Source organism: Phodopus roborovskii, unplaced genomic scaffold (assembly GCF_943737965.1).
Source record: "Phodopus roborovskii unplaced genomic scaffold, PHOROB, whole genome shotgun sequence".
NCBI classification, from domain to species: Eukaryota; Metazoa; Chordata; class Mammalia; order Rodentia; family Cricetidae; genus Phodopus; species Phodopus roborovskii.
Window position 1 is genome coordinate 13,662,183 of NW_026125397.1, and position 25,864 is coordinate 13,688,046.

The 25,864-nt window shown below is 37.2% G+C and overlaps 1 protein-coding gene across 1 annotated transcript in view; it reads left to right on the forward strand.

The window, feature by feature from the left end:
- Trdn (triadin) overlaps positions 1 to 25,864 on the forward strand; it is a 322,095-nt gene that overhangs the window by 27,316 nt on the left and 268,915 nt on the right. The window contains exon 2 of the mRNA XM_051175313.1: positions 21,654 to 21,863. Within this exon, the coding sequence (XP_051031270.1) occupies positions 21,654 to 21,863 (210 nt within the window). The remainder of the gene's footprint in view (positions 1 to 21,653; positions 21,864 to 25,864) is intronic.

Consider the following 25,864-nt stretch of genomic DNA (forward strand, 5'->3'; position numbering starts at 1 on the left):
TGATTTAGACTTGTTGCATAATTTTGTAAGCCTAAATTGAATAATTACTTTAAATGTAGGCCCTATCCTTTGGCTGGAGCAGTAGCATGAAGTCATTGTTATGGGCAAGTAACACAAACATGAGGTTGTTTCTCCTTCCATACTGCTCTGAGCTTTTGTCCTCTGCTGCAGCTGTCATTCCATAGTCATATGGAAACGAGATTCATTTTGAAAGGTGAACCTTCCAAAGTCTTACTCACCAAAGCTGCAGGGAAAGCGAAGTTCATTGAAAGCAAAGGGATTTCTATTTAACTCAGACTTTCTTTGTCACCAGGAGTGTATTCACTCTCCTTTGTTTGGCAATGCTTTGATAAATGATAATTCATGGTGTCAGCAGAGATAGAAAAATTAAAGGGAACGTTCAACTCAAAACTCTTGACTTCATAACCATCTTAAAAACATATTCAAATGTCACTCGTCCTCATGAGTGTGTAAGCATCGTGGAAGCTGGAACAGAGTTCTGGCTCTGCCCTGCATGTGGTTACTATTCTGCAGACATTTGTGAGTATTCTTTGTCTCTATGTTTACTTTCACCTTTTTCCAGGCCAACGATTATGTTGTTCACAGAGCATTGGTTAGTCATGGGCCGCACTTCTTAAAATTTCCAGCAGTAGACATTTCATTTACTGAAAATTTAAGGAATTGTCTCTCTGCTACATAGCTAGGAAAATGCAAAACATTTAACAGTGATGTGCACATTTTACAATAAATAACTTTTAACGTTGATTATGTTGCATCTCCAAGATCTTTTCTTGGGCAGGCTTGACTACTAATGTAAATAAGCTGTGGGGTGTGCCTCACGAAGAGTGTGAGAAAACAAGGGACAAGTTTGGTGAACACAGCATATTTGAAACATTAAAAAAATTCTATATTTGGAACTTTCCAAATATAAACTAAAAACAATGTACATAATGGATTACTAGAGTCTTTTCAAAATTGTACGAGCACCCATAAATACAGTGTTTCGTATGACTACAGTTGTGCTGAACTAAGATAAAATCTTACTTTCTAAAGCTTAAATGTAGGTAACAAAACTGGATGGCAGAGTCATTCATATGCTTATAATCATCTCCCAACACTAGGTATACTGTTCCATGAAGTCTAAATATTGAATATTGTACTTCTTCAGGCCTAGTCTTGTTTTTTATATAACTGAACTTGTTAATATGCTTTAAAACAAAACTCAGAATTTTTCCCCAACCACATGCCTCTGCCAAAAGAAAAATTTGATTAATTGATGACAACCATCAACACCTTTGTCTTTTCAAGGTATAAGCTATCTTTTTTAGTGCCTACAATGCTTTCTTCCCTCCTCACTGACACTGAGAGCACTCACCCCCAAGTCGTTCCACACTTTCACTAACTAAAGCTAAGTTTCTCCCCTCCACAAACCCAACCCTTTCCAGGAGAGGATTTCCCCATCTCTGATTCCTTGCTCCTTTTGAAGATAATATTCAGAGACTGTATTTCTTTACAGGACAATACCTTCAATGTGATCATTGATAATATGGGGTCACATACAAACAGTGCACTTGGAATAAACATGGAACTAATGATACAACGGAGATCGAAGGGCTCACCTTTGAGGGAGTACACATTTTAATAGTTGCTATTATACAAAAGCATCAGCAGGCATTCACCAGGGAGGGTAGCACAGGACTGAGACACACCAATAGTATTAACTTAGTGCCCATTGGACTGCTGAACAAAGTGTGTGTGTGTGTGTGTGTGTGTGTGTGTGTGTGTGTGTGTGTAGTCAGAGAGCTTACAGTAATTTAGACTATGTAGTTCACTTCCCAGAAGATGGTTCCTACTGTCTCGGGCAATTACAACAGAATATGGTACAGCTGAGACCAGGGTGAAACATTTCCTGCAACACTAAACTCCTTCCCTAGGCTATATCCAAGGGTTCCTGAAAGCACCGAGATTTGAATTACCAAGGGCTTGCTTCTGTCTTTTACTCTTTATGTAGATAATAATAAAAATGTGTAAAGGCATGAAGAAATATATAGTTTTATTTGTATAATAATTTAGCTAAATAATATTAAAAAGATTTTGATAGACATACTGAGACCATAACCAACCTTCATAACATTCTTTAATTAAAATGGGGATATGTGTTTGTGCTCTGAACAAACACCCTTAAAAAAAAACCCGCTCTTTGGATTGAAGAATAGCACTAAATAGTGGAAGGAATTAACAGAATGGCAGTGCTGGACTTTTGTAATTGGTTGTGAATGAATTAAAACCAAGTATGAGTTCTATATGAAAGAAAATTCATACCTTTCCCATTAGACATTTCAAACATAGTTGGAGAAATTCACTTCTAAATGGTTTGTATCTACTAGCCTTATTTTAATGGCAGCCGTGAATGAGTTGAGCATTGGTTTTATACTTTACAATGTAAAGTCTGTTTAAAGAAATGAGCCTTGAAGGCTCCAGGGCTTGCACTCACAGTTATATAATCCCAATTATCACTGGGATGAAGAAGAGGCCCAAACTGAGCATTTCTGAATTCTAGGAAAAGAGCAGAGTGGTGAATGGATGGAGCAAAATTCCCTTTAGAGAGACATTTTAAACAGCTGTTTGTATGGATGAATTTTTACTACTATTATCAATTAATTAATCAAAGTGGATTAGATTTGTAATAGATAGGATGAGAGTTAAAACCTATCGCACATGACATGCCCCCAAATGGCTGATTGATTATGGTCACCCTATGGGGTGGTTTTATTACTTTGGTTTTATTGATGAATATCAAGGTGCAGCTGTTACCAAGAAGCAAAGGTGTGACTTAAATTTAGCTTTGTCCCATCTGAACACTTTCATTTCACTATGCCATATGCCTGCACTGTGTCTGATTAATAGTCATAAACTGCTAGCTTAAATTACTATTTCCCAATTGGAAAGCCATTTATATAATTTTTAGACTGTCTACTGTGTTACATATTCTTCTAGATTCAAGACCAGGGATTAGCAAATGTTTCAGTAAAGTGCCACATAGTCAATATGTTGAACTTGGGGAGGAATCACATGGCCTAAGTGTCTGTTTTTAGCTCTATTATTTTTATTACTTTAGCCTGCGAGCATAGACATGGGCCAAAGATAAATCAAATTAGAGTAGTTATGGCTGTTTTTTGTTTTTTATTTTTGATAAACTGAGCCCTGACTTGGGAGGAGAGGAGAGATGAATTATCAGTGAATGTTTTTTTGTTGTTGTTTTTTTTTTTTTTTTTTTTTGTTGTTGTTTTGTTTTGGTTTTTTTGCTCTCTGGTTGTAGACTACCCATAGAGGAATGGAAGATTTCACGAGTCAGAGACTTTTTAACTTCCTGAATATGTGATTTGGAGAAACGAATGATAGTGTCAGGATTGCATGACATATATGTCCACAATTCTTTATATGGGTCCTTGCTGTATATACAGTTTGGATTCTGTCTTTCTTGAGTACAGAGCCTCAAAAGTCAAGGCATTAGTCAAATAATCTATTGGTTATATGACAGATGTTTATTGTACTTAAATTCTGAGCAGAGAATGAATCTCTTGCATCAAACATTCTGAGCATCTCTATTTTCTTTGAAGAATATTATTTGTTCTCACTTTATCTTCACATGGTCATTTTGTGGCTAAGTCCTTGACTTAAGAAACTAACCAGATTCCATACAGATGAAGTTATATCCTTGGGGTTCTTCAATAACTCTAACCCAACTCCTAATTTATTACTACAACTCTGATATTTATTACTGAGCCATGGCACAGTCTTATGTGTTTATTATGGGTGTGTGTGCATGTATGAGAATGTGTGTGTGTGTGTGTGTGTGTGTGTGTGTGTGTGTGTATGCTTGTGTGTATAAAAGTCAGAGGTAAACTTTTATGTGTCTGTCTCACCACATGGATGTGGGGGCTTCAACTTAGTTTATCAGGCTTTGTGGCAAGGGCTTTTAACTCATGGAGCTGCCTCTCCAGTTCTATCAGGCTCTCTGATTATTTTGCAAATTGGAATTCTTAAAAATTTTATTTCTTAATTGAGTAAACTTGATCTTTTAATGTTAAAGACATGTTACCTAAATAGTACTGATATTTATTGAAAGCTTTTTTTTTTTTTTGTTAACTTCATAGTGTCACTCCAGCATTAAAGGATTTCAATATTTTTAATACTGAGGTTAATTAATTTACTGCATATCACAGGGTCCATCCTCAAATATCACAGCTAAAGCTTCATTGTGTTTATGATGTAACCTGCTGTGGGAACTTCCTTCAAGATAGGGTCTTTGTAGAGGCAATCAAGTTAAAATGAGATAAGTGTGAATAAATCAAATATGGTTCATGTGCTGAGAAGGGATTCTCACACAAAACTGTCATGGGGAACTCCACTGGTAACTAATTTTAAACCCTTGGCTTTTGCATATGAGCAGTGAAGTCCTGTTGTGTGAACTCATTCAGTTTTCATTGTTTTATTACTGTAGTTGTAGCAGACTGATACAGTGTTTAACTTCTGTCAAATGGTTGATTAGCCACTAGCCATAATTAAGTTTTGATGGAATGTCTGTATAGGGTGCTTCATTTCTTTATTTATTATTATTATTATTTTTTTTCAAGGTAGGGTTTCTTTGTATAACAGTCCTGACTGACATAGAACTCACTTTCTAGACCAGGTTGGCATCCAATTCCCAGAGATCTGCATGCCTCTGCTCACAAGTGTTGTGATTAAAGGTGTGTGTCACTCCCACTCTGGAAGCATGCTTCTTTTATTTTGCACATCCCACATGCTCTTGTGGAGTCACTGTGTCTTCTGAAATGATGAGTAAATACACAGCGCATCAGATGCATTTCTAGACATCTGGCTGGTGTAATTTTAATTCCCTGGAGAAAGAATGGTGTATAGGCCTAAAGAGATACAATTATGATTAATTTGGAGGCTAGAATATTGAAGATTACGATTTCCCCATGAAGAATACCTGAGCAAAACATACTTTTTCATGATCTGCCTACTTTTATGATCTGTAAGTTATTTATTTCAAAGAAGGCATATTCAATCAACAGTGAGAGGTGGAGAAAAATTCATACCCTCTTTAAAGAGACTCCTCTAAAACTAAACCAATAGATTTACATCCAAATTTGAGTATTTATTGTGGTTATGTTTTGTTATGAAATCAAAGGGGAAATAATAAGTAATAAGCTCCACACTCCAGATTTCTTATTTCTTTTCTTTCTTTCTTTCTATCTTTCTTTCTATCTATCTATCTATCTATCTATCTATCTATCTATCTATCTATCTATCTATCTATCTATCTATCCAAACTAGCAAATGACTCTGGTTGCCAAATACCTTCCAGAGCATAAGCATAGACCTGTATTGTTCAGGATATGATACTCTTTCAAACACTTGCTATAAAGCAACCAGATTTCTAAAGCTTGTTTTTATGGAGTCAGCTATGGCTTGGTGATACTAATACAGTTTATTGCTTGAATAAGCTTAATCAAACAAAGATTATAAAAATGCACACCTCATAGAAATAACTGATCTAAGTAATTTAAATGTCAGAAGTACGAGTTTGCCATTTTTTTTCTTCAGCAAAACCTATTCAAACCTATTTGAAATGGTATAAGGTATCAGTGTCCCACATAATCTATTTCAGGGCTACAAGCTGAGTATGGATTGAATTTGGGGAACATATCTTTCTTCTAGTCTTTAGCAATAAGAGAGTTTGTATCTCTAGTCTAGCTGACAGGAAACACTGCTAATGTTTATAAAAGACATGAACCTACCATTTCCTTTGGTTTTATTCCATTGTGGTGTAAATATATAGTTCCCAGTTTATTCAATAAAATAACTGCTAAGACAAAGCCAAAATTCTACCAAGAATGTAGAGGCTAGATGAAAAAAACTAATCATTTCACATTGGACTTATATCGTTGCTTTTTATTAAAAATTGTTTTGTATCAACAGCTATAATTGCTCTAGGAAAATCTATTTTTAATAGAGAAGGAGTTACATAATTTCCTAACACAGAACTTAAGAGCAATTTTGTTTGAACAAACAGATGATAGCAATGTTGGAGCCTAGGCAACATGCAACAATTTCAGAGCTCAAATAATGAGGGGACTTTAGAAAATTGTTGAAGCTTTGTTTTGTTTTCCTGCCACATCAGAACTGAGTAAACTAATCACCTTCCCCCAGATGTGTACAGCTTTAGTAGCCTGCTTGCAATTATGACAGTTCCTAGAGGAAGCTCAAATAAAGTAGTATCTCTTCCTACCCAGTTGTTTGCTTTATTGAAATATGGGCATGGAGATCTTCCTTGTCTTTCAGAGGTATATAAAGGAGCTTCAAGCTGATTCAGAGTTCCTTGAAAGGCAAAGGAAGTTGTTTTCTTTTCTCTGTAGATGGAATGTTTGTAACACACACATTCACACACACACTCACACAAACACACACTCACACAAACACACATACACACAGGAATTCTCTTCAATTCATATTACAATTTCCTCATGGAATCAAGAAATAATTCGATGAAGATCTGGGTTGCACTTTAACTAAACAAGTGAATAATGTGCTATTATAATGTTGCTCAATAATAAATATATTTTCCAAGGTATTAAATTATACTTCATTTTTTTTTAGTTAAAAATTCTGTGGCTGTGTTTCAATCCCAATAGGAAAGTAGAATTAATTGCAGATTAACTGTATAAAGTGTCATTTGTGCAACTCATAGTAAATTTCATATTATAGATAGTTAAAGATGCATGAAAATGGTTTGTTATAATTGTTTTTCAAAAGCCCACAAGAGAATCCAATTTCAAAAGTCCCTGAGAGTTATGTCATTGCTTAAAAGTTATACACTCAATCCCTTTTTCACATACATGTAAATGGAAGAAATGGAGCCTTAAACTGCTATGCATTTCTGACAACTTAAGGAAATTTTCTTATAAATAGGAAGCATAGCTATGCATTTCCATATACTTGAATATATAAGGAAATCTTTCTGTTCATGTCACCTACAAAAAGTGTAGGTTTTCAAGTACATCTTGGATTTCCTTAAGTTTCTGGAAGTTATTTATGGCAATCAGTAGACGTCACCTTGTCACCATTTCCTGCAAATACACTTTGGAACAGAAGTTTTAGGATGATTTTATTGGTAAAAATTAATTAATAAGAAAAATAGTGTTAAAATTTCCCATGCTTTGAGGGCAACATCTACCCACTGAATATAAAGAACATCTCTTGTGACATATCAATGTTATGTGACTTCACAGGGCTAAAGGCAACAAGGTGTGCTTAACTCTTAAGAAAGAGTGTATTTCTGTGAAAATGTCTCTAGTAAAAAACACACATGTCACTAAAAATAAAGCTAATGGATTTGAAACATTCAGCTAGGATTTATTTCTAAGTGAAATATAATATCATTTTTCTTTTTAAAATTTTTATTTACTTATTTTCCTTATTTTACATATCGATCCCAGTTCCCTTTCCATCCCTCCCTCCCTCTCTTTCACTCACCCATGCCCCCTGACTACCCTCCTATCCCATCTCCCCACCTCCAACTCCACATGTAGGGTAGTGTCTTCCAGGAGGGGTCATCTAAATCTGTCAAGTTATTTGGAGTAGGAACTAGGCCCTCCCATAGCTCTATGGGGAATGTGCTCCCACAGTCCTTTTTGTGTACCAGGGATACATCGTGGTTCCACTGTCAGAGGTCCTTAGACTACCCAGGCCTTCTAACTAAGACCCACGTTCAGGGGGTCTGAGTCAGTCCAATGTAGGATTTCCAATCTGGGGGTCCATTAGCTCCTCCTTGTTCAGGTCAGCTGTCTCTGTGGGTTTCTGTAGCCTGGTCTTGTCCTCCCTTTTCCCAACAAGACTGATCGCAACTAACAATCTGAGCACCAGTGGAAAGACTACCTACCATAAATGCTCTTCCCTGATAGTGATTGATGACTAACTTATCCACCATCATAGAGCCCTCATCTAGTAGCTGATGGAAACAGAAGCAGACACCCACAGCTAAACACTAGGCTGAACTGGAATTTAAATATAATATCATTTTTCAATTTTTTTTTCTTGTTTCTATGGGTTTGCAACTCAACAACAATGGACAATGTAGTCAGATGACTGCTGGGGCTCTGGGAAGCAACTCATTTGTGCAAACTTGGCTGGGGAAGAAAAGGTGTCAAAAGAAAGCACTAAAAATTAATTCATCAAAGAAAATGACTATGCATTTATACTATCCAAACATTTGCTAAAAACAACAACAAATCTGCTACTGACTCTATGAAATGAAATCCATGGAATTTGGAAGACTTTCTGTAGATTCTCAAACAGCTGACATATACTGGAATACCTTTCATCTGATTCTGGATTCATAGATCAATTGCCTAAAATGAACCTGATTTGCATGCGTTGGGCATCTCAGGGGTCATAGTGGTTAATTTCCAATTCCCTAGTGTGTCAGTATGTATAGTGCCCATTAACAGTTTTATTTGGGGGCTTCAGAGCATATAGGAACGAGTACCAGTCATGATTTCTGTTATTTTAACCTGAAAGATACATTTCTATTCAAATAGTTATGCTTATTATGCAGGAGTCTTAGCCCAGCCTTGAAAAGCTGAGCTGGGTCTGAAGAAAGGTAAGTGTGCTCTCTGCCCATTCCTCCAAGAATCCTGGAGATAATCAGACACAGCAGGGAGTCTACTCCAGCAGGAAGTCCTTTATTGGCCAATAGCAGGCATCTTTTAAAGATAAAAAACCTGCAGAGTGGGAAAACAACCATCCAGTGGTTTTAAAGGTCAGCATATCATGCACCTAGGTGCCCTTATGCTTTACCTAGTGATCACTGGCTGTTCATGCAGTGCTGGTTCAATCTAGGCCACCAATCTTTTTTTTTTTTTTTTTTGTAAACATCTCGGGACTCACCCTCTTGATCTGTTGATTTCCCCTCAGCACCAACTTTGACTGACTCATGTGCCCCACAGATCCCAGAGATTAGGCTTAAAACATTTTAGTGGTTTTAACCACATTTTGAAATGAGAACCAAAGTGTTTGACTCGTCCTATGTACAGAACTACATCTTTGCCACAATTTAATCACAGGTTCAAGTCCTAATCTCCCACTGATGTTACTATGTTGAGGGAATCAGGTGGCTGGGAGGTAATTGGGGTCAAGAGAAGCAATTAGGGTGGGAAATTTAAGAGTACAATATTGTTTTTATAGTAACAGTTCCTTAGAGGCATTGTTCCTTGTCTGTCACTTGATGACACCTTGGGATGTCAGGCAGCTGCCAACCAGGGATGTATTCCTTACAATGAGCCTAGCATGCCATCAGAACACCAACCTCCAGAAGAAAGGAAAAATGTGGTATATGTTTAAGTCTGTGGTTCTTATGATTTCATCCAGAGTTGAGAGAGACAGAGTCTCACAGTTTTGCAAGTTGATCATCAATACATTTATTTTTTTATGCACATATTCTGCCTTATCTGGTTTTAGGAACCCCTTCTTCCTGGAACTCCTGTAAAGATTGAAAACATTAATGATACCCATGTATCAATTCTCAGTGACTCTTTAGAAAAGAGTGTTTCTGCTTAATAATGATTGAGAAAGAAAACTGAAATATAATACATTCTTTCAAACCTAAGATTCACTTTTATAAAATTGTGGGATTCAGAATGTTCTGATTGACCAATTATCATGGTACAACCAGATAAAGAAGAACCTAATATCCCTAACAGAGGCGATTTGCTCATCAAAACTTGTGATGGCTGGCATCAGAAACACCAAAATAAAACTAAAGTCATATAAGACCCTCAGAATGAGGAGTCTTCCAGGTTTGGTCGATACCCCAAGAACTCAATGTCCAGTCCAGTTGCTGCAAAACGCAAGAGGCTTTAATGAACAGGAAACGTTTGTGCAAACGGGCTCCTCCAGCACGCAGGCTAGGGAGAAGCCCCCTCCCCTGGACACAGGTGTTTTTAAAGGCAACCCCACAAGCTTAGGGAGGGGGTGGGACCCTCTGTCCATTGAGTACTACGTGACCCTTGGAGGCCAGATGGTCTGCTATTAGGGTCAGCAGACCTTAGGGCCTCAAGTGTGCTAATTAATCTTGTCTGGGCAAACCAGAGTTACAGCTATCTCTTGACCTTATTTACCACCTGTTGACTCACAGGAAAGGAGGGGCAGTGTGAATTCTTCTTATCTTGTGAGAGGCCTTGTGAGAGGAAGCTAGCAAATTCCAAGGAACAGATACTGGTTTCTAGGTTAGTCCATCATTAACATTACTTTTTAGGTCTTTCAGTCATTAGTATATGGCCTGTGTCTAGAGAGGTCAGGCATATGTCTGGATCTAAGAACAACTTTCTCCATTATTTCTACATTGTGTTTGATCTCTGGATCTATATTATTGTAGCTGAATCTCTGTGGTAGAATTGAGCGCTATTACAGGCTTTAATCACAACTTTGTATCATAAAAATAATGTCTTTTGACTGTTTCACAGAAAAATGAGACGTGGAGGTTTATACCATCTTTCATAATAATGAACTGTAATCTGAATGGCCAAACATAGTTTAAAGATTTGTTCTTATGGTTGGTGATGAAGAACTGGCCTTCATTCTGCCCTCAGCATTAGAGAAAAAGATGTACCCAATAAAAGAGTAGTAGAGTTTGAGATCATACTGTTTTTTTGTTTTGTTTTGTTTTGTTTTTGAGAGCAACAAAGAAGGAGAAGTAACATGGAGTTGGGTAGGTAGGGAGAAAGTCATGGAGTATATTGGAATAGTTGGGAGAAGGTAAAGCATATGATCAAAATATATTGTATGAAATAAGACTAAATATAACTACTTTTGTATTCCTACCTCACTAGTTAAAATTACTAAAATTTATTCTATTATTTCATTATAATTATAAACCCTTCCCCCAAATCATGGAAAGTTATATTAATATAAATATATGAATTTAACTGAAATTGGAAAAGAATCATGATCTAGTTTGTTACAAAAGTTGTTCTATTCCTTAGAACCAGATTAGTAATTTTATATGTGTCTCAATTATCTAGACTTTGTGTTCTAAAAATACTGTTAGAAGACATATATTTATAACATTTTCAAATGTACCTGTACAAAGACCTTTTCAAGAGATTTTCTAGAAAGTTCTTATTTGCATAAGTTTTATAGTCAAACAGATAGAGTTTATTCTAATCTGAAATTCTGAATCTGTTTTCAGTGTATTTTAGAAATCATATGATGCCACTGATAGTATATACTACTGTCTCCCTCGATTACCCTTCAAATATTGAAGAAATAAATTGTACTTCACAAATGACATCCCGTGGTATACTTCAAAATTCATAACGCTTTTTTTTTTTTTTTTTTTTTGCATATAGAGTATTTTTTATTTAATTTTATATAACAAAGTCCAATTAAATGAAAACAAACATTTATACACAATATTTGGGAATTTGGGCGTCGTTCTTTCCAAACTACTTCCTGCTGGTAAGGGGCGCTGTCTTGGGGGATTCGAAGAAGATTCAGATATCCTAGCTGTAGTCTGTAGGGCTGTTTTGTCCAGCTGTTTGGAATGTAGGATCAGCTTGTACTCTGTTTCAGGCGGTCTGGTGTGATCAAACCACATTAGTCTGGAAGGAATCCACATCTTTTCATTTTCTGTAGAAACAAAAATAGAAATACTTTTCCCCAGTAACTTGTTCTTCAACTTAAATTTTGGAGTCAAAGCGTTTTTTTTTTTTTTTTTTTTTTTTTATTATTATTATTTTACATGTCGATCCCAGTTCCCTCTCCCTCCCTCCCTCCCTCCCCCCAAGCCCTCCCTCCCTCCTTCCCTCCCTTTTACCCTCTCTACCCTCTCCCATGCACTCTAAACACCCTCCCCTCCCAACCCCCCACCACAATACAATATGTAGGGGAATGCCATCCAGTTGGGGTCATGTAGATCTGACAGGTCCTGTGAAGTAGGGACTAGGGCTTCTCTCCTATCTCTAGAATAAGGCAGTTATCCCTCCATGGGGGATATGTTTGCAAAGTCCTTTTGTGCACCAGGGATACATCCTGGCTCCACTGTCTGAGGTCTCTTAGACTGCTCAGACCTTCTGGCTGAGACCCATATTCAGGGGAGTCCGAGTCAGACCCCTGTTGGCTTCCCAGCTATCAGTCTAGTGGCCCTTAGCTCCTCCTTGTTCAGGTAAGCTGTCTCTATGTACTTCTACCGCATGGTCTTGTCCTCTCCATCTGCTTCTGGGTTCTAGTTTGACTCAGTGTTTATGTATGGGTGTTTGCTCCTGTTTTCAACAGGCATTAGTTGAGGACTCCATGGAGAAGTTAGTTGTTGATCTCACTCTCCGGGAAGGGCATTTATGATAGCCTTTCCACGGAAGCTGAGATTGTTAGTTGGGAGCAGTCTTGTAGTTCCTTCGACCTTTCTTTGTGTTCAACTTTATCTTCAAACCAATATTGGCTCCCTCTTTTATGTTCTCTCTCTCTGTCTCTGTCTCTCTCTCTCTTTCCTATTTTCCATTCCTAACCAGGCTCAATCCTCCTAGTCGCACATGCCTTCCTCTCCTCCCTCTCATTTTCTCCTACTTCTCTCTCCATTAGCTGTCCTCCCCCACTATACCTGAGGTCTGGGGGACTTGTCCCTTCCCAGTTCTGTGAGGGACTTTATATGAATCTCTTAGAATACAACTTGTATCCTAGTTCCTCTGGTGATGTGATTTATAGGCTGGTGATCATTTGATCTAGGTCTAAAATCCATATATGAGTGAGTACATACTGTGTTCCTCTTTTTGTGACTGGGTTACCTCATTCAGGATGGTTTCTTCAAGTGCCATCCACTTGCCTGCGAATTTCAAGATACCATTATTTTTTTCTGCAGAGTAGTATTCCATTGTGTAGATGTGCCACATCTTCATTAACCATTCTTCAATTGAAGGGCATCTAGGTTGCTTCCAGGTTCTTGCTATTACAAATAGTGCTGCTATGAACATAGTTGAACAGATGTCTTTGTTGCATTGATGTGAATCCTTTGGGTATATGCCTAAGAGGGGGATTGCCGGGTCCTGTGGTAAACTAATTCCCATTTTCCTGAGGAACCGCCATACTGATCTCCAAAGTGGCATAACGCTTTTATGTAAAGAAAATGCAGTGTTTTGCTGATATCAATCTGTGGCCTAGGCGTGTCTACATGGGTGATTCTTGGCAAGCCTTTTATTGCTAGTCCTTCATGGGAACAAAAATGGGCAAGCACAGTTGGCAGTGTCTTCAAGTGATCAATAAGGCATAGGGAGGCTAAGTGACCTCTATTGCGGTAAATAAGGGTCAGGATAAACAAATAGGCCGAATAGATGTTTATTCAGGGAGAAATAACTTACAACCTAGACAGATGAACACCAGGAAATTCAACCCGATCCTCTCCTGTCCGAGTCACGCCAGAAAGAGAGCGCCTTCCTGGCCCCCTCCGACCTCCTTCCTCAGGTCACCTCCGCCCATCGCTCCACCCCCCAATGGGCGTGGTCAGTGCTACAGAAGGACTACCTCACTACAATTCCCCTTTTAGTCTAAAGAAAAGATTTAGGCTTAATACAAAACTATATACAAAACAGTGAATAACAAGTGTGCTCTAAGAAAAGGAAAATCGAGAACAAAATGACCTACATATCTAGTCCTAGGGTGAGGGCATAATGGAGTTTACAATAGAGTTGTCCTAAGCTGGAAAACGTAAGTCTAGTACCTAATATATCTAACTAGGAAGAGAGAATAATAGTTGTGATAGTTTAATCTTCAACCTCATCAAGACCTGAGAAGGAAAATAACAATACTAGAGTAGACAGGAAATGCGGATGGACAACTTCCAAAACGGTGCAGCAAGGACAGAAACAGCAAGCCACCTGAACAGTCACCCTAGGTCTCACAGCGACGTTGGTACACCCAGATTTGGCTAAGGCCAAGAGAACTTGACAGACCACAACAACAGCAGGGAAATAGAATGGCTGTCTTACCCTGACTTGGCAAGGTCAAGCAGTCTTCTATATTTGTCTCCTGCAAGCACATAGGACTGCATGTCCAAATCAGTGGTCAAGGTGGGGGCAATTCTATGCCCAACAGGCCATTAGCTGAGGCGAGATTGAACTCCAGCAGGAGCAACAACAGTGTCCAACATATTTTCGGGAAAATGCACGGTGCTGTCAGGAGCAACAGTGTCTCATGTCAAAGGAGTACTAATATTAAAACATTTAAATGCCATGTTCTGCATGTCTATGAAGGATTGAAGATTAAGCATCTATATCTGACTAATCTCATAGGTACAGGAAATGTGAGTGAAGATAATCTATAATACTCGGGAACTTAGCTAAAAAGACTGATTAAAACTTTCCTGAGTAAAGCAGGAACAAATACTTAAACAATATAACTATTTACATATACCTACATGTAAATCCCTAAAATAGAGGTAGAGTATAAGTGTCAAGACAAGAGGTAGAACTATAAAGGGCAGCAAGATAAATATCCCAAATTGTATCAATATACAAAATGTCTTGAACACAAGAAAAGTATACATACATAGAATATGGTAAAAAATAATGTGCATAAATATTATAAGTGGAAACATTTAACACAATATAACAAAATATAAACTTAATTTTACATAGCTTACCACATAGGAATGCATAACAATGTAAGCTGTAAAATACTATCTCATTCAAACTCAAATTCTCAAGGAAATAGGCTAATCTACTTATATCCCATCTAAACCATACCTTTACCCACCATTCCCTATTCCTGTCTAAAAGATAAACCCGAGTGTAAGCATCACCCAATCCCAAATAACTAAAACCAACCCAAAGACGATGACTATTATCCCAAATTTCCAAGGGTAGGGAAAGGGGGCGTAGTCATATTAAGATTACTTCCTGCTGAAATGGGACGATGATTGCTCCAATGGATCCTGTAGGAAGAAAATTTTTAGCAACCAAATTTCTCAACAGAACTGGCTGTGACATATGTAGTTAGTCACTGTGTGGCAGAAAATTCTTGACTGTAGTTCTATTTGAAACTGGCCAGGGTGTAATAAAAGGTGCACCATTACAGCTAGCTAGTCATGAGTTGTCTCGAGCAAAACAGTCTCAAACCGGTTTTAGGGTGATGTTTGTAGTTCCGATGCATCAGGTTGAGTCAAGTGGAAATGATGATGTGGGGCCCCATCTTCTTTCCGGAAAGTTCAAAGACTGCTGTTAGGAATCGTTATTATTCCTTGTGGAAAAGTTACACATCAATATTAAAGTAAAATTTTCAAGTTTTAAGGTATGCATTAGGGAAAGACAACAATAAGCATTAAAAGTATGTGAGAAAATTAGGATTTCAGAGAGAAAATTGCATAAGATATGAGTCCCCAGATTTTGTTTCTTCTGCCTTACACCAATTGGCTTCTTGATTTAAGGCAGAAACCATGAATTTAATCTTAACAACATGCTTGAATTTAGAGAAGGAAAGCCAAATCCAACTCCAAAGCCAGCATTGGTTTACAAAATTTGGGACTTCAGGAATACTAGATAATAGAGAGAAATAGATTTCTATATAGAAATAGTTTACTACAATTAAATTTTTTTTTTTTTTTTTTTTTTTTTTTTTTTTTTACCATATATCAGATTCTGCTTCCTTAAGTGATTGTTTCTGAAAAGCTGTCTTCTCTTCTGTAGGCACCTACATGTTCAGTGTCTTTTGGCTGTTTGATGATAGGTTTTCTCTGTTTTCCTGTAAAAACAAGAACAGAACACTTCCCCTACCTTTGAGAGGCCTCCGCACACCTCATAGGACCTAGTTTGTTGGATGACTTGTCATTTCTCTTCATTAAGATGCTTCTCTTGTTCAACTCGGATCTTGATTAACTTAGATGGTATCCATAGTTTTTCTTCTCCTGTAGATACAAATGCAAAACCCCTACCCCAACGTAACACATATCCTGCTTTCCATTCTGAGGTCAGTACATCCTTGAAATACACTGGCTGATTTAGTTCAGAAGTTTTTTCTATTGTCCAGTGTCTTTCTGCAGCTGTTTTTCCTTTTTCATCAGCATTAAGAAAGTTTAATGTTAATAAAGCATTATGTAATCTGTGTTTGGGTGTTTTGGTTCCTCCTGCCTGTTTATGGAGCATTTCTTTTAAAGTACGATTGGATCTCTCAACCACTGCTTGTCCTGTAGGATTGTGTGGTATACCAGTTATGTGCTTTATCTTGTAATACTCAAAAAACTGTTTCAATTTGCTGGAGACATATGCTGGAGCATTGTCAGTTTTTATTTGTGCAGGTATGCCCATAATGGCCATTACCTCTAAAAGGTGCGTTATAACAGAATCAGCCTTTTCAGAGCTCAGAGCAGTAGCCCACTGAAACCCTGAAAATGTATCTATAGTGTGATGTACATATTTTAATTTTCCAAATTCTGCAAAATGAAACACATCCATTTGCCATATTTCATTCCTATTTATACCTTTAGGGTTACTGCCTGGTGGTAAAGGAGTTTGGTTATAGAATGAGCAAGTAGGACATTTCCTTACTATTTCCTTGGCTTGTTCCCAAGTGATAGAAAAATCCTTTTTTAAACCTTTGCTGTTCACGTGGTGTTTCTTATGAAACTCTGAGGCTTCTAGCACACTTCCTATCAATAAACGATCAATTTCATCATTGCCTTGTGCTAGAGGACCTGGCAGACCCGTATGGGATCTGATGTGTGTTATATATATAGGATGAGTCCTCTTTCTGATAGTATCTTGTAACTGTATAAACAATGAAGTTAATTCTGTATTGTCAGGAATAAATTCTGCAGTCTCAATGTGTAAAACGACTCTCTCTGCGTATTGAGAGTCAGTAACTATATTGAGGGGTTCTTTAAAATCCATAAGTACCATGAGAATGGCATACAATTCTGCCTTTTGTACAGAATTGTAAGGGCTTTGAACCACTTTACTAATATTTCCTGATTTATATCCTGCCTTACCTGATTTATTTGCATCAGTGTAGAATGTATGAACTCCAGAAATAGGTGTTTTTCTTACAATGCGTGGAAGAATCCAAATCGTTTTCTTTATGAATTTGATTCTCTCAGTTTTGGGATAGTTGTTGCTAATTGTTCCCAAAAAGTTACTGCAAGCTCTCTGCCAATATTCGTTATCTTTCCATAAGGAAGAAATTTCCTCATTAGTTAAAGGTACTATAATTTCTGCTGGGTCCCTTCCTATTAGCTGACGAAGTCTTAATTTACCTTTTATAATCAAGTCAGAGATCTTTTCTATATATGTTTTCAGTTTTTTATTCTGTTTATGTGGTAGGAATATCCATTCTAATATGATATCTTCTCTCTGCATCAAAATCCCTGAAGGATATTCTCTAGATGGTAATATAACCAGAATACAGTCTAGGTTTGGATCCACACGGTCCACATGTGCTTCTAGTATCCTCTTTTCTACCCATTCTAATTCCTTCTCAGCTTCAGCTGATAGTATTCGTGGACTATTCAAGTCCTTATCTCCTTTTAGGGCCATTTTCAAGTTTTTCAAATCATGCCCTTCTACTCCAATTATGGTTTGCAGTTGAGAAATCTCTCCTAGTAATTTTTGAAGATCATTAAGAGTCTGGTAGCGATCTCTTCTGATCTGTACTTTTTGTGGTCTAATTTTCTGTAGACCTATTTTATATCCTAAGTAGTTGATAGACTCTCCTTTTTGTATTTTTTCAGGTGCAATTTGTAATCCCCAGCGAGGTAAAACTTCCTTTACTTTCTCAAACATTTTTTCTAATATTTCTCCTTTAGAGTCAGCTAACAATATATCATCCATGTAATGATAGATTATGGATTGTGGAAACTGTTTACGAATTATTTCTAACGGCTTTTGTACGAAATATTGGCACAGGGTGGGGCTATTTAGCATTCCCTGTGGCAAAACCTTCCATTGATATCTCTTCACCGGTTGAGAATTGTTATAATTAGGTACCGTGAAGGCAAATTTCTCTTTGTCTTGTTCTTGTAAAGGTATAGTGAAGAAGCAATCCTTTAAATCAATAACTATAATAGGCCATTCTTTGGGTATCAAAGAAGGCAAGGGCATTCCAGGCTGTAGAGAGCCCATTGGCTGGATAACTTTATTGATGGCTCTCAGGTCTGTAAGCATTCTCCATTTACCAGATTTCTTTTTGATCACAAATACAGGAGAATTCCAAGGGCTGGTTGATTCCTCAATATGTCCAGCATTTAGCTGTTCCTGAACCAGGCTTTCTAAAGCTTCTAACTTCTCAGAGGTCATAGGCCATTGTCCTACCCAGACAGGTTCCTCTGTTAGCCATTTTAAAGGTAGGGCTTTTGGTTCCTCTGTTTGTTCAGCATTTGTATTTTGTTTTTGTACTGCCTGGATATTTGGTCTCTGTCTTGTATAGTACTTAACAGTATTCTTTCCACAATCATGAGGTCGTCTATGGTTCCTATCTAATACAGGAGGAATGTTAATCTGTGTATTCCATTGCTGTAATAGATCACGACCCCATAAATTTATCACTACATCAGGTGGCTTCTGCCGCCTGGGGGCAAAACCCAGGTAAATCCCACTTCTGACACCAGATATTGCGGTAAATAAGGGTCAGGATAAACAAATAGGCCGAATAGATGTTTATTCAGGGAGAAATAACTTACAACCTAGACAGATGAACACCAGGAAATTCAACCCGATCCTCTCCTGTCCGAGTCACGCCAGAAAGAGAGCGCCTTCCTGGCCCCCTCCGACCTCCTTCCTCAGGTCACCTCCGCCCATCGCTCCACCCCCCAATGGGCGTGGTCAGTGCTACAGAAGGACTACCTCACTACAGACCTCCACTAGGAGGCTTCTGATTTATTGTTCTATGTGCAGTTTGATTGGGAAGCCATCTTTGGGATCCTTGTACCAGCTTCTCTTCACAGTGAAGAGTCACATTGACTGTGCAGTCCGATCCCTCCTTATTTTAAACATGAGTCTATGTGGCAATTAAAAATAATTAAAACAACTAGAATTTACAAGTAGGCACAGGCAGTAAGTAGCCTGTCTTCTCCGCTCCAGTTCTGAAGTGCCAAGTTCCGAGACGTGAAGCCTATGTCAAGCTGCTCAGCAACATTTGCCTCTCCTTGCCCCAGAACATCAATAACTTGCTCTTGTCATGTTTAAAGTGCTTTTCGAACATTAAATAATCTCAGAATACACACTCTGTTCTGTGAATTTATCTTGACCTACTGTCAAGGAAGGCAGTTCTATGCCCTCTCCATTTTCTGTCTCTTTGCTTTGGGTAGCTTCTCTAGCAAATTTGAATAACAAAATGACAGGTCCAGTTTAGTATGCGTCGTGACCAAGGCAAATAACTCGTTTTTGGCCAGATAATCTTCTGACTACTCTCCAGTTGCTATTTTCTAGTTGGATACTCACGCATGTATTTCCATAACACTTGAGCCTTGCCTTGAAAAAATTGACAGTGTGAATGGGAAACAAATTAAAGAAGAGAATGAAATCAGGAAACTAGTGATCACTTTATCACTTTCATCTCTTTGAAAAGTCTACCATAGCTTTATTATCAGGACTATAAAGGGACTTAAAGTTCAGAACTCCCCCTAGTTCTATAGAAACCATGAAATCCATGCTTCAACTGTGAACTTGTATTGCTTCTTGAATTTGTATTTTCTCTTTTATTCTTGATAAAAGAGAAAATTTATGTTCCATTTAAAATTTTCTACTTTTTAAACATGTGATCAAGATCCCTAGACATTTGAGTGAAGTCTCTTTAAACTTACACACTCAACTGTAAGACACCAAGCAGGTTGGTGTGGCCTTGTCTGCAGCTGAATGGCTGGACTCACTCAAGAGCATCTGAAGTGCAGAAACAATTCTTTAGGAGCCATAGAAACCTTTCCAGAGGTTAAAATTCTGGAGATTAGCAACATATCAACTTTCAGGTAGGCTACTCCAAAACACTCATAATTCATTTACTCTCCTGAAAATCATTATTCTGAAGGTTTGATTCACTTGTGGCCTCACTTGGGTCTTAAATCTCATTTCAAAGCACTCCAATACATTCATCCATTTCAAAACTACCATTAGGAGTGATGGGAATTTGGCACAAAAATCAATGAGAGGATATGATGTGAATTCTTTCTAATTTTTTCTTCTTTGAGTACCACTTCAAATACCGTTTATGAAATCTGTTTTTAAAGGTAGTAGTCCATCTTGCTATCATTTCCACTAAATTGAGTTCATGAACTTGAAGCATGCATCTCCGTGGCTTTCCTTTTATGAAAGGAACTCCGGCAATATTGCTAATATCTACCAAAAGCCACTTTTAAAATCTTATTTAAGGCATCTCACCAATGGTGCCCCTGATTAACATTTTAATCTTTTAAAAATCTAGGACTGTGTTTACCATCTAAACTAAAAATTCTCTGTGTAATTATGAAGTATGTCCTACTTGAGCTGTGCACTGATATGTACTAGCCTCTGGGTGGTCAAAGAATTGTATGATTTTTATTTCTGTGAAGAGAAAGTGCCACTTTACAGAAGAAAGAAATATTGAGACTTCATTAACTAGAGTGTTTATTTTTATATTTCAACCAACACTCAAAGAATACTTTATGGACTAAAATTGTACCATAAGGATCACTGTGTATACAACTGTTTCAAGACCCCATGCTTTAATTTCTAGTTTAAAGGATTTCTTATACTGAAATATTTGTACCACTTATTTAATATTGCCTAGCTAAAAGTAAATGTATGATCATAACTTCATAACTTGTTACAAACTAAGAAAGTATACTTACACATTTAAATCTATCTAGATAAGATTAGGGGAAAAAAAGAACATTTAACAAAAGTTGTGTTGAATGGTGAGAAAATGATATATTTATATCTTTTTTTTTGTTTTTTTGTTTTTTTGAGACAGCCTTTCTCTGTGTAGTTTTGGAATCTCTCTGTTCACTTGCTGTGTAAATGTGTAAACCAGGCAGACCTTGAACTTACAAAGATGTTTATAAAAGATGCTTATAACTTTGCTATCATATATTTTGTGCATTGTGATGTCAGCTATAAGTTCTTAAAATTGAATTAATTGATATCCTAAGATTACCTGACATTAGTCTTAGTTCTGTGTACCTGCCAAAATATGATGATGTCAGTGAGAACAAGTTAGGCAATTAAACAGGATATCAAGAAAAATTTCACCCATTTGAACCACTGTATCATTAATTTTTATTCTCTCTCCATAAGAGGATTTTCTTTTCTTTTCTTTTCTTTTCTTTTTTTTTTGCTTGTTTTCTGAATACAAAGAAACCCCAAATCAAAGGTCATAGTAATAAGAGGCATCTTAGTCTTCAAACACACAGTTGCTTTTAATAGTGAGAATGAGAAATGGTACTGGAGATGAGGATCAATTACCACTTATGCCCCTGCTGAGAATGGGGTAATGTGCAGATGGCCTATGGGCTATTGAATTCCACTGTGCAAGAATGTTCAGGTCTAGAAAATAGCATCAAGGGTTTACTAGTCTCTGTTATTTGGTTCCTTATATTTGAAGTTAATCTATGAAATTTTATTTTCTGGGTGTGTGACTAGGAAATACATCCACAACCACAACTGTGATAGACAACAAAAATGGATCTGTGCCCAAGTCCCCTGGAAAGGTGCTGAAGAGGACTGTCACCGAAGACATTGTGACAACCTTCAGCTCCCCTGCAGCCTGGCTTCTGGTCATCGCTCTGATAATCACATGGTCAGCTGTTGCTATCGTTATGTTTGACTTAGTGGATTACAAAAACTTTTCAGGTAAGAAGCATTGCATTTGGACTTTAAATCAAAGGAAACATGTTCTCCTAAGGTGTGGTGTTGTTTCTCTCTACTGCAACTTAGTGTATATGTGGTGATATCTTGTTTATACAAATAAAGCCTGTCAGTAGGTCAGAGAATGGAGCTTGCCGCTGGCTAACCATAGAGGTCTGGAGGTCTGTACAGACAGAAAGGAAGTGAGATGGCTGGACAGAATGAGGATATAATTAGGCGGAAGCAGAAACTTGCACTTTTGTCTGCTGAGAAGATAGGATTGTGACTTGCTCCTATTTCTCTCTGGTCCCCCAGCATTTTCCTTTATATCTTACTCTGGGTTTTTGTTATTTAGACCAAGTAAAAACTTTTTTTTACAAGTGTGAGATGTGCTGGGTATCATTGGAGTAAGTTGCTTCATGAACACAGAGGCATGACTGATACAATTTTTTGCCAGCTATATTTTTGGTAGCTGGACTATGTTTGGCATCATTTACCAGACAGATGAGACCAAAGTACCATACAAATAGAGGTTTCTTCTCTAATAGGCAACACATTTACTGTATTCTTTCATACATTTTTAAAGAAAATGTAGTTGCATTGTCTATAATTTAAAATGACAGAATTTTATATGAAAAATATTTGGTTATATTACTTCAGAAAACAACCCTTTTACTAAATCTAAATGGACTGCAGTATTTCACATATCCTTTCCATTAAAGCATAATTTCATTTACTTTAACCTCAAAACTAAATATGACCATAAAACATAGTTAATTCATTTTATAGTCTATATTTTGAAGAGCTCTATCTCATTCTAATATCTGTAAGTTAATTTGGAAGCAGACATAGAAATTTATTCTATAAAGTACATATCTTTCTTCAATCAGATTTTCAGAAAAAATATTGAATATATTTTCAATGGAACTACTGTCGTCAATAGCTATGAATGGTTACTGGTTACAGGCATTTTATCTAATAGTTATTACTTCAGTAAGTCTTCAATATGAAGCACAATCCTTTGTGAAGTTTGCTCCTTATGGTGCCTACATTTATTAATGACAAAACCAGCCAATCCCACAAGAAAAGCCTGCAGTCAGGTTTAAAGTCTCTTTAAGTCCAAAGAATCCATCACAGCCTATGCTCTGTAAACACAAATGACTTATAAATCTCAATGTTCTTAGCAGTGGCACCATGCCTATTATTACACTTTAGTCTTTTCAGGGAACTTAGGAAACTTTGTACCATGTTCAACAGTCCATACTCATTAGTAGGTTCTTAAAGATACTTTCATAGTGTGAATATCTGAAAAAGTCATGTTTTCCCTGATGTCTAAGTACAGAAAATGCCTTGTATGAAATTCAAGTCCTTGTCTTAACTCTTGATTTTTTGGAACCTGTCCTGAAACTCGCTCTGTAGACCAGGCTGACCTCGAACTCGCAGAGATCCATCTGCCTCGTTTAACTCTTTATTTTTATATTGGAATTTAATACACATATCCAATTTCTCAACCATATTTATTTCCTTTCTAACCTGCTCATCCTAGGTAAACACAAACTTTCATTTCTTGTTGTCCATGTAAAATGATGTTTCCGGAGCTCCAGACTCTGGTGGAGCTAGCATGATGTTTAATTTTAAAAATGGAGATTCTGATACTTCATTTATTTGCTATCTCAGACCTTGCTACTTGATAACTCTTTGATAATGGGGGATATTGGCCTCAGTTTTTACATCTACAAAATGAGTATTATGAAAAAAACATCTGTGTGATAGGATTATTTGAAAGAATACTTTTAAATATTCTAGAAAAACACCTGTTTGTCATAAGTACTCCATTCAGTGAGTGAAACTTTTTGTTACTTTTATCTTGAGAAGGATCATTCATGTTTCATGACATATTCCTTCATTTATGATGCATTCTGTTACATCATAAGAATAACACACTATAATATATTTCTCTTCTTCTAGTATTGTGTGGACACATCTATCTAGATAAATTCATACAATGTATTAGAAATATCAGTTGGCTTGACTGTATCATGCAGAAACCTAATCTTTTTCAAGGAAAAGTTTATTTTATTCTTCTCTGTGTGAATGTCAGACATATAGGAATTGGGGGCATATTACTTGCAGTAACACACAATTCTAACATTTTGAGATTGAAACTACATCTTAGTTGTGGAGAAATGTACATATATAAAATTTTATTTCATTTTAACTGAAACTTTATTGAACTTGCCCTTAGGAATTAAGAAAACAGTGAAGTAGAGTGTTTCCACAATGAAATTTTACTTGTCTTTTTGTTTTTAACAGTTATTCATGACTAACAAATTGTCTTAAAAGTAAGAGACTTAATACAGTGACATTTGTAATTTAACATTCTATCCATGGGTCAGAATATTGGAAATGGTTTATATAGATGGCTCGGTCTTAAGTTCTATTCTGAGATTGCAGTAAAGACATTGGCAGAGATGGCATGTGATGGAAGATTGATGTGAATGGAACTATTTGCAAGATGTCTCACCCATCAGGCTGTTGACACTGGTACATCCCCACAGCATGGTGGATAGTGCCACCTAGATAAGAAAAAGCAGAGCAGAAGTCACATTCACCTCATTCCCTAGTCTTGGAAATTTGAGTGTTCATTTCTGTAAAATTCTTTTAGTTTCATAGCAAAATAAAAATCTACTGCACATCGTCTGGGAAAGCATTTAGGAACATTAGTATAAAACAGCAAAGATCATTGAAATAGGAGGTAAGGTAAGGTGTTGGTGCCTGGCTGCCACATACTTCATGCTTATAAAAACTTTTATTGTCAAATTATACATCTTAGATAAATATTCTAGTGTAAGGTAAGAACATTCAATGTTCTTTTTGACAATTGGATATTAAAACAAAAACAGGCATACAGAAAATTATTCCATATTAAGATGAGTGGCATCAATGGATAAGAAATGCAAAAAATATGAAACTTGAAATTTAAAAGGAAACAAATAATGAAATGACTTTAGCTTATTAAAACTCAAATGATCCATTTATGTAACCAAAAGAATATAAGTTCAAAGAGTTGGCACGATTGTAACAAAAAAGCTGTACTTCATTACAATCTTTGCATACATTAGACACACTCTAACATTCTAACTCCATTCATCCATTAATGAATTTATTATTATTATTACTACTATTATTTACATCCTGACTACAGTTTTCTCCTAGCTCTTTCGCCCCTCCCTTCTGTTATCTCCCACTCTGCCTCCATTTCTATTAAGAAAAGGCAAAGCCTCCCATGGATATTGAGTAAGACTAAGAATTTCACCTGTGTTACAGCTGGACAAGAAAACCCAGTATGAGGGATAGGTTCCCAGTAGCTGGCAAAGAGTTAGAGACAGCTCTTCTCCTGCCGGGAGTCCCACAAGAAGGCCACACTACACAACTGTCACATATGTGCACAGGGCCTTGTCAGTCTCATACGGTCTCCCTAGTTGTGGGTTCAGGCTCGGTGAGCCTTTAAGAGCCTTAGATTCTGTGGGTCTCTCTATGGTGTTCTTGATCGCTCTGATCCTACAATCCTTCCTCCCCGCTATTGCAGGATTCCCTTAGCTCAGACTAATGTTGGCTGTAAGTTTCTGCACCTGTTTCCTTCAGTTGCTGGATGAAGCCTCTCTGATGAAAATTAGGCTAGGCATCAATCTGAATATAGCAAAATATCATTAGGCATCATTACACTGACTTTTTTTTTCAAACCATGTTTGGCTCTATCTTAGGTCTCTGGACTGCCCAGCCTCTGGGACCTGGCCCTCCAGGCAGTGTCAAGGGTGGGCTCCCTCTCACGGTATGGGTCTCAGATTGGACCAGTCATTGGTTGACCACTCCCGCAATTTCTATGCTCCCCTTACCCCTGCACATCTTGTAGGCAGGACAAATTGTAGGTCGAAGGTTATGGGTCTGGGTTGGTGTCCCTGTTCCTCCTCTGGAAATCTTGCCTGGTTACAGGAGATGGACAGTTC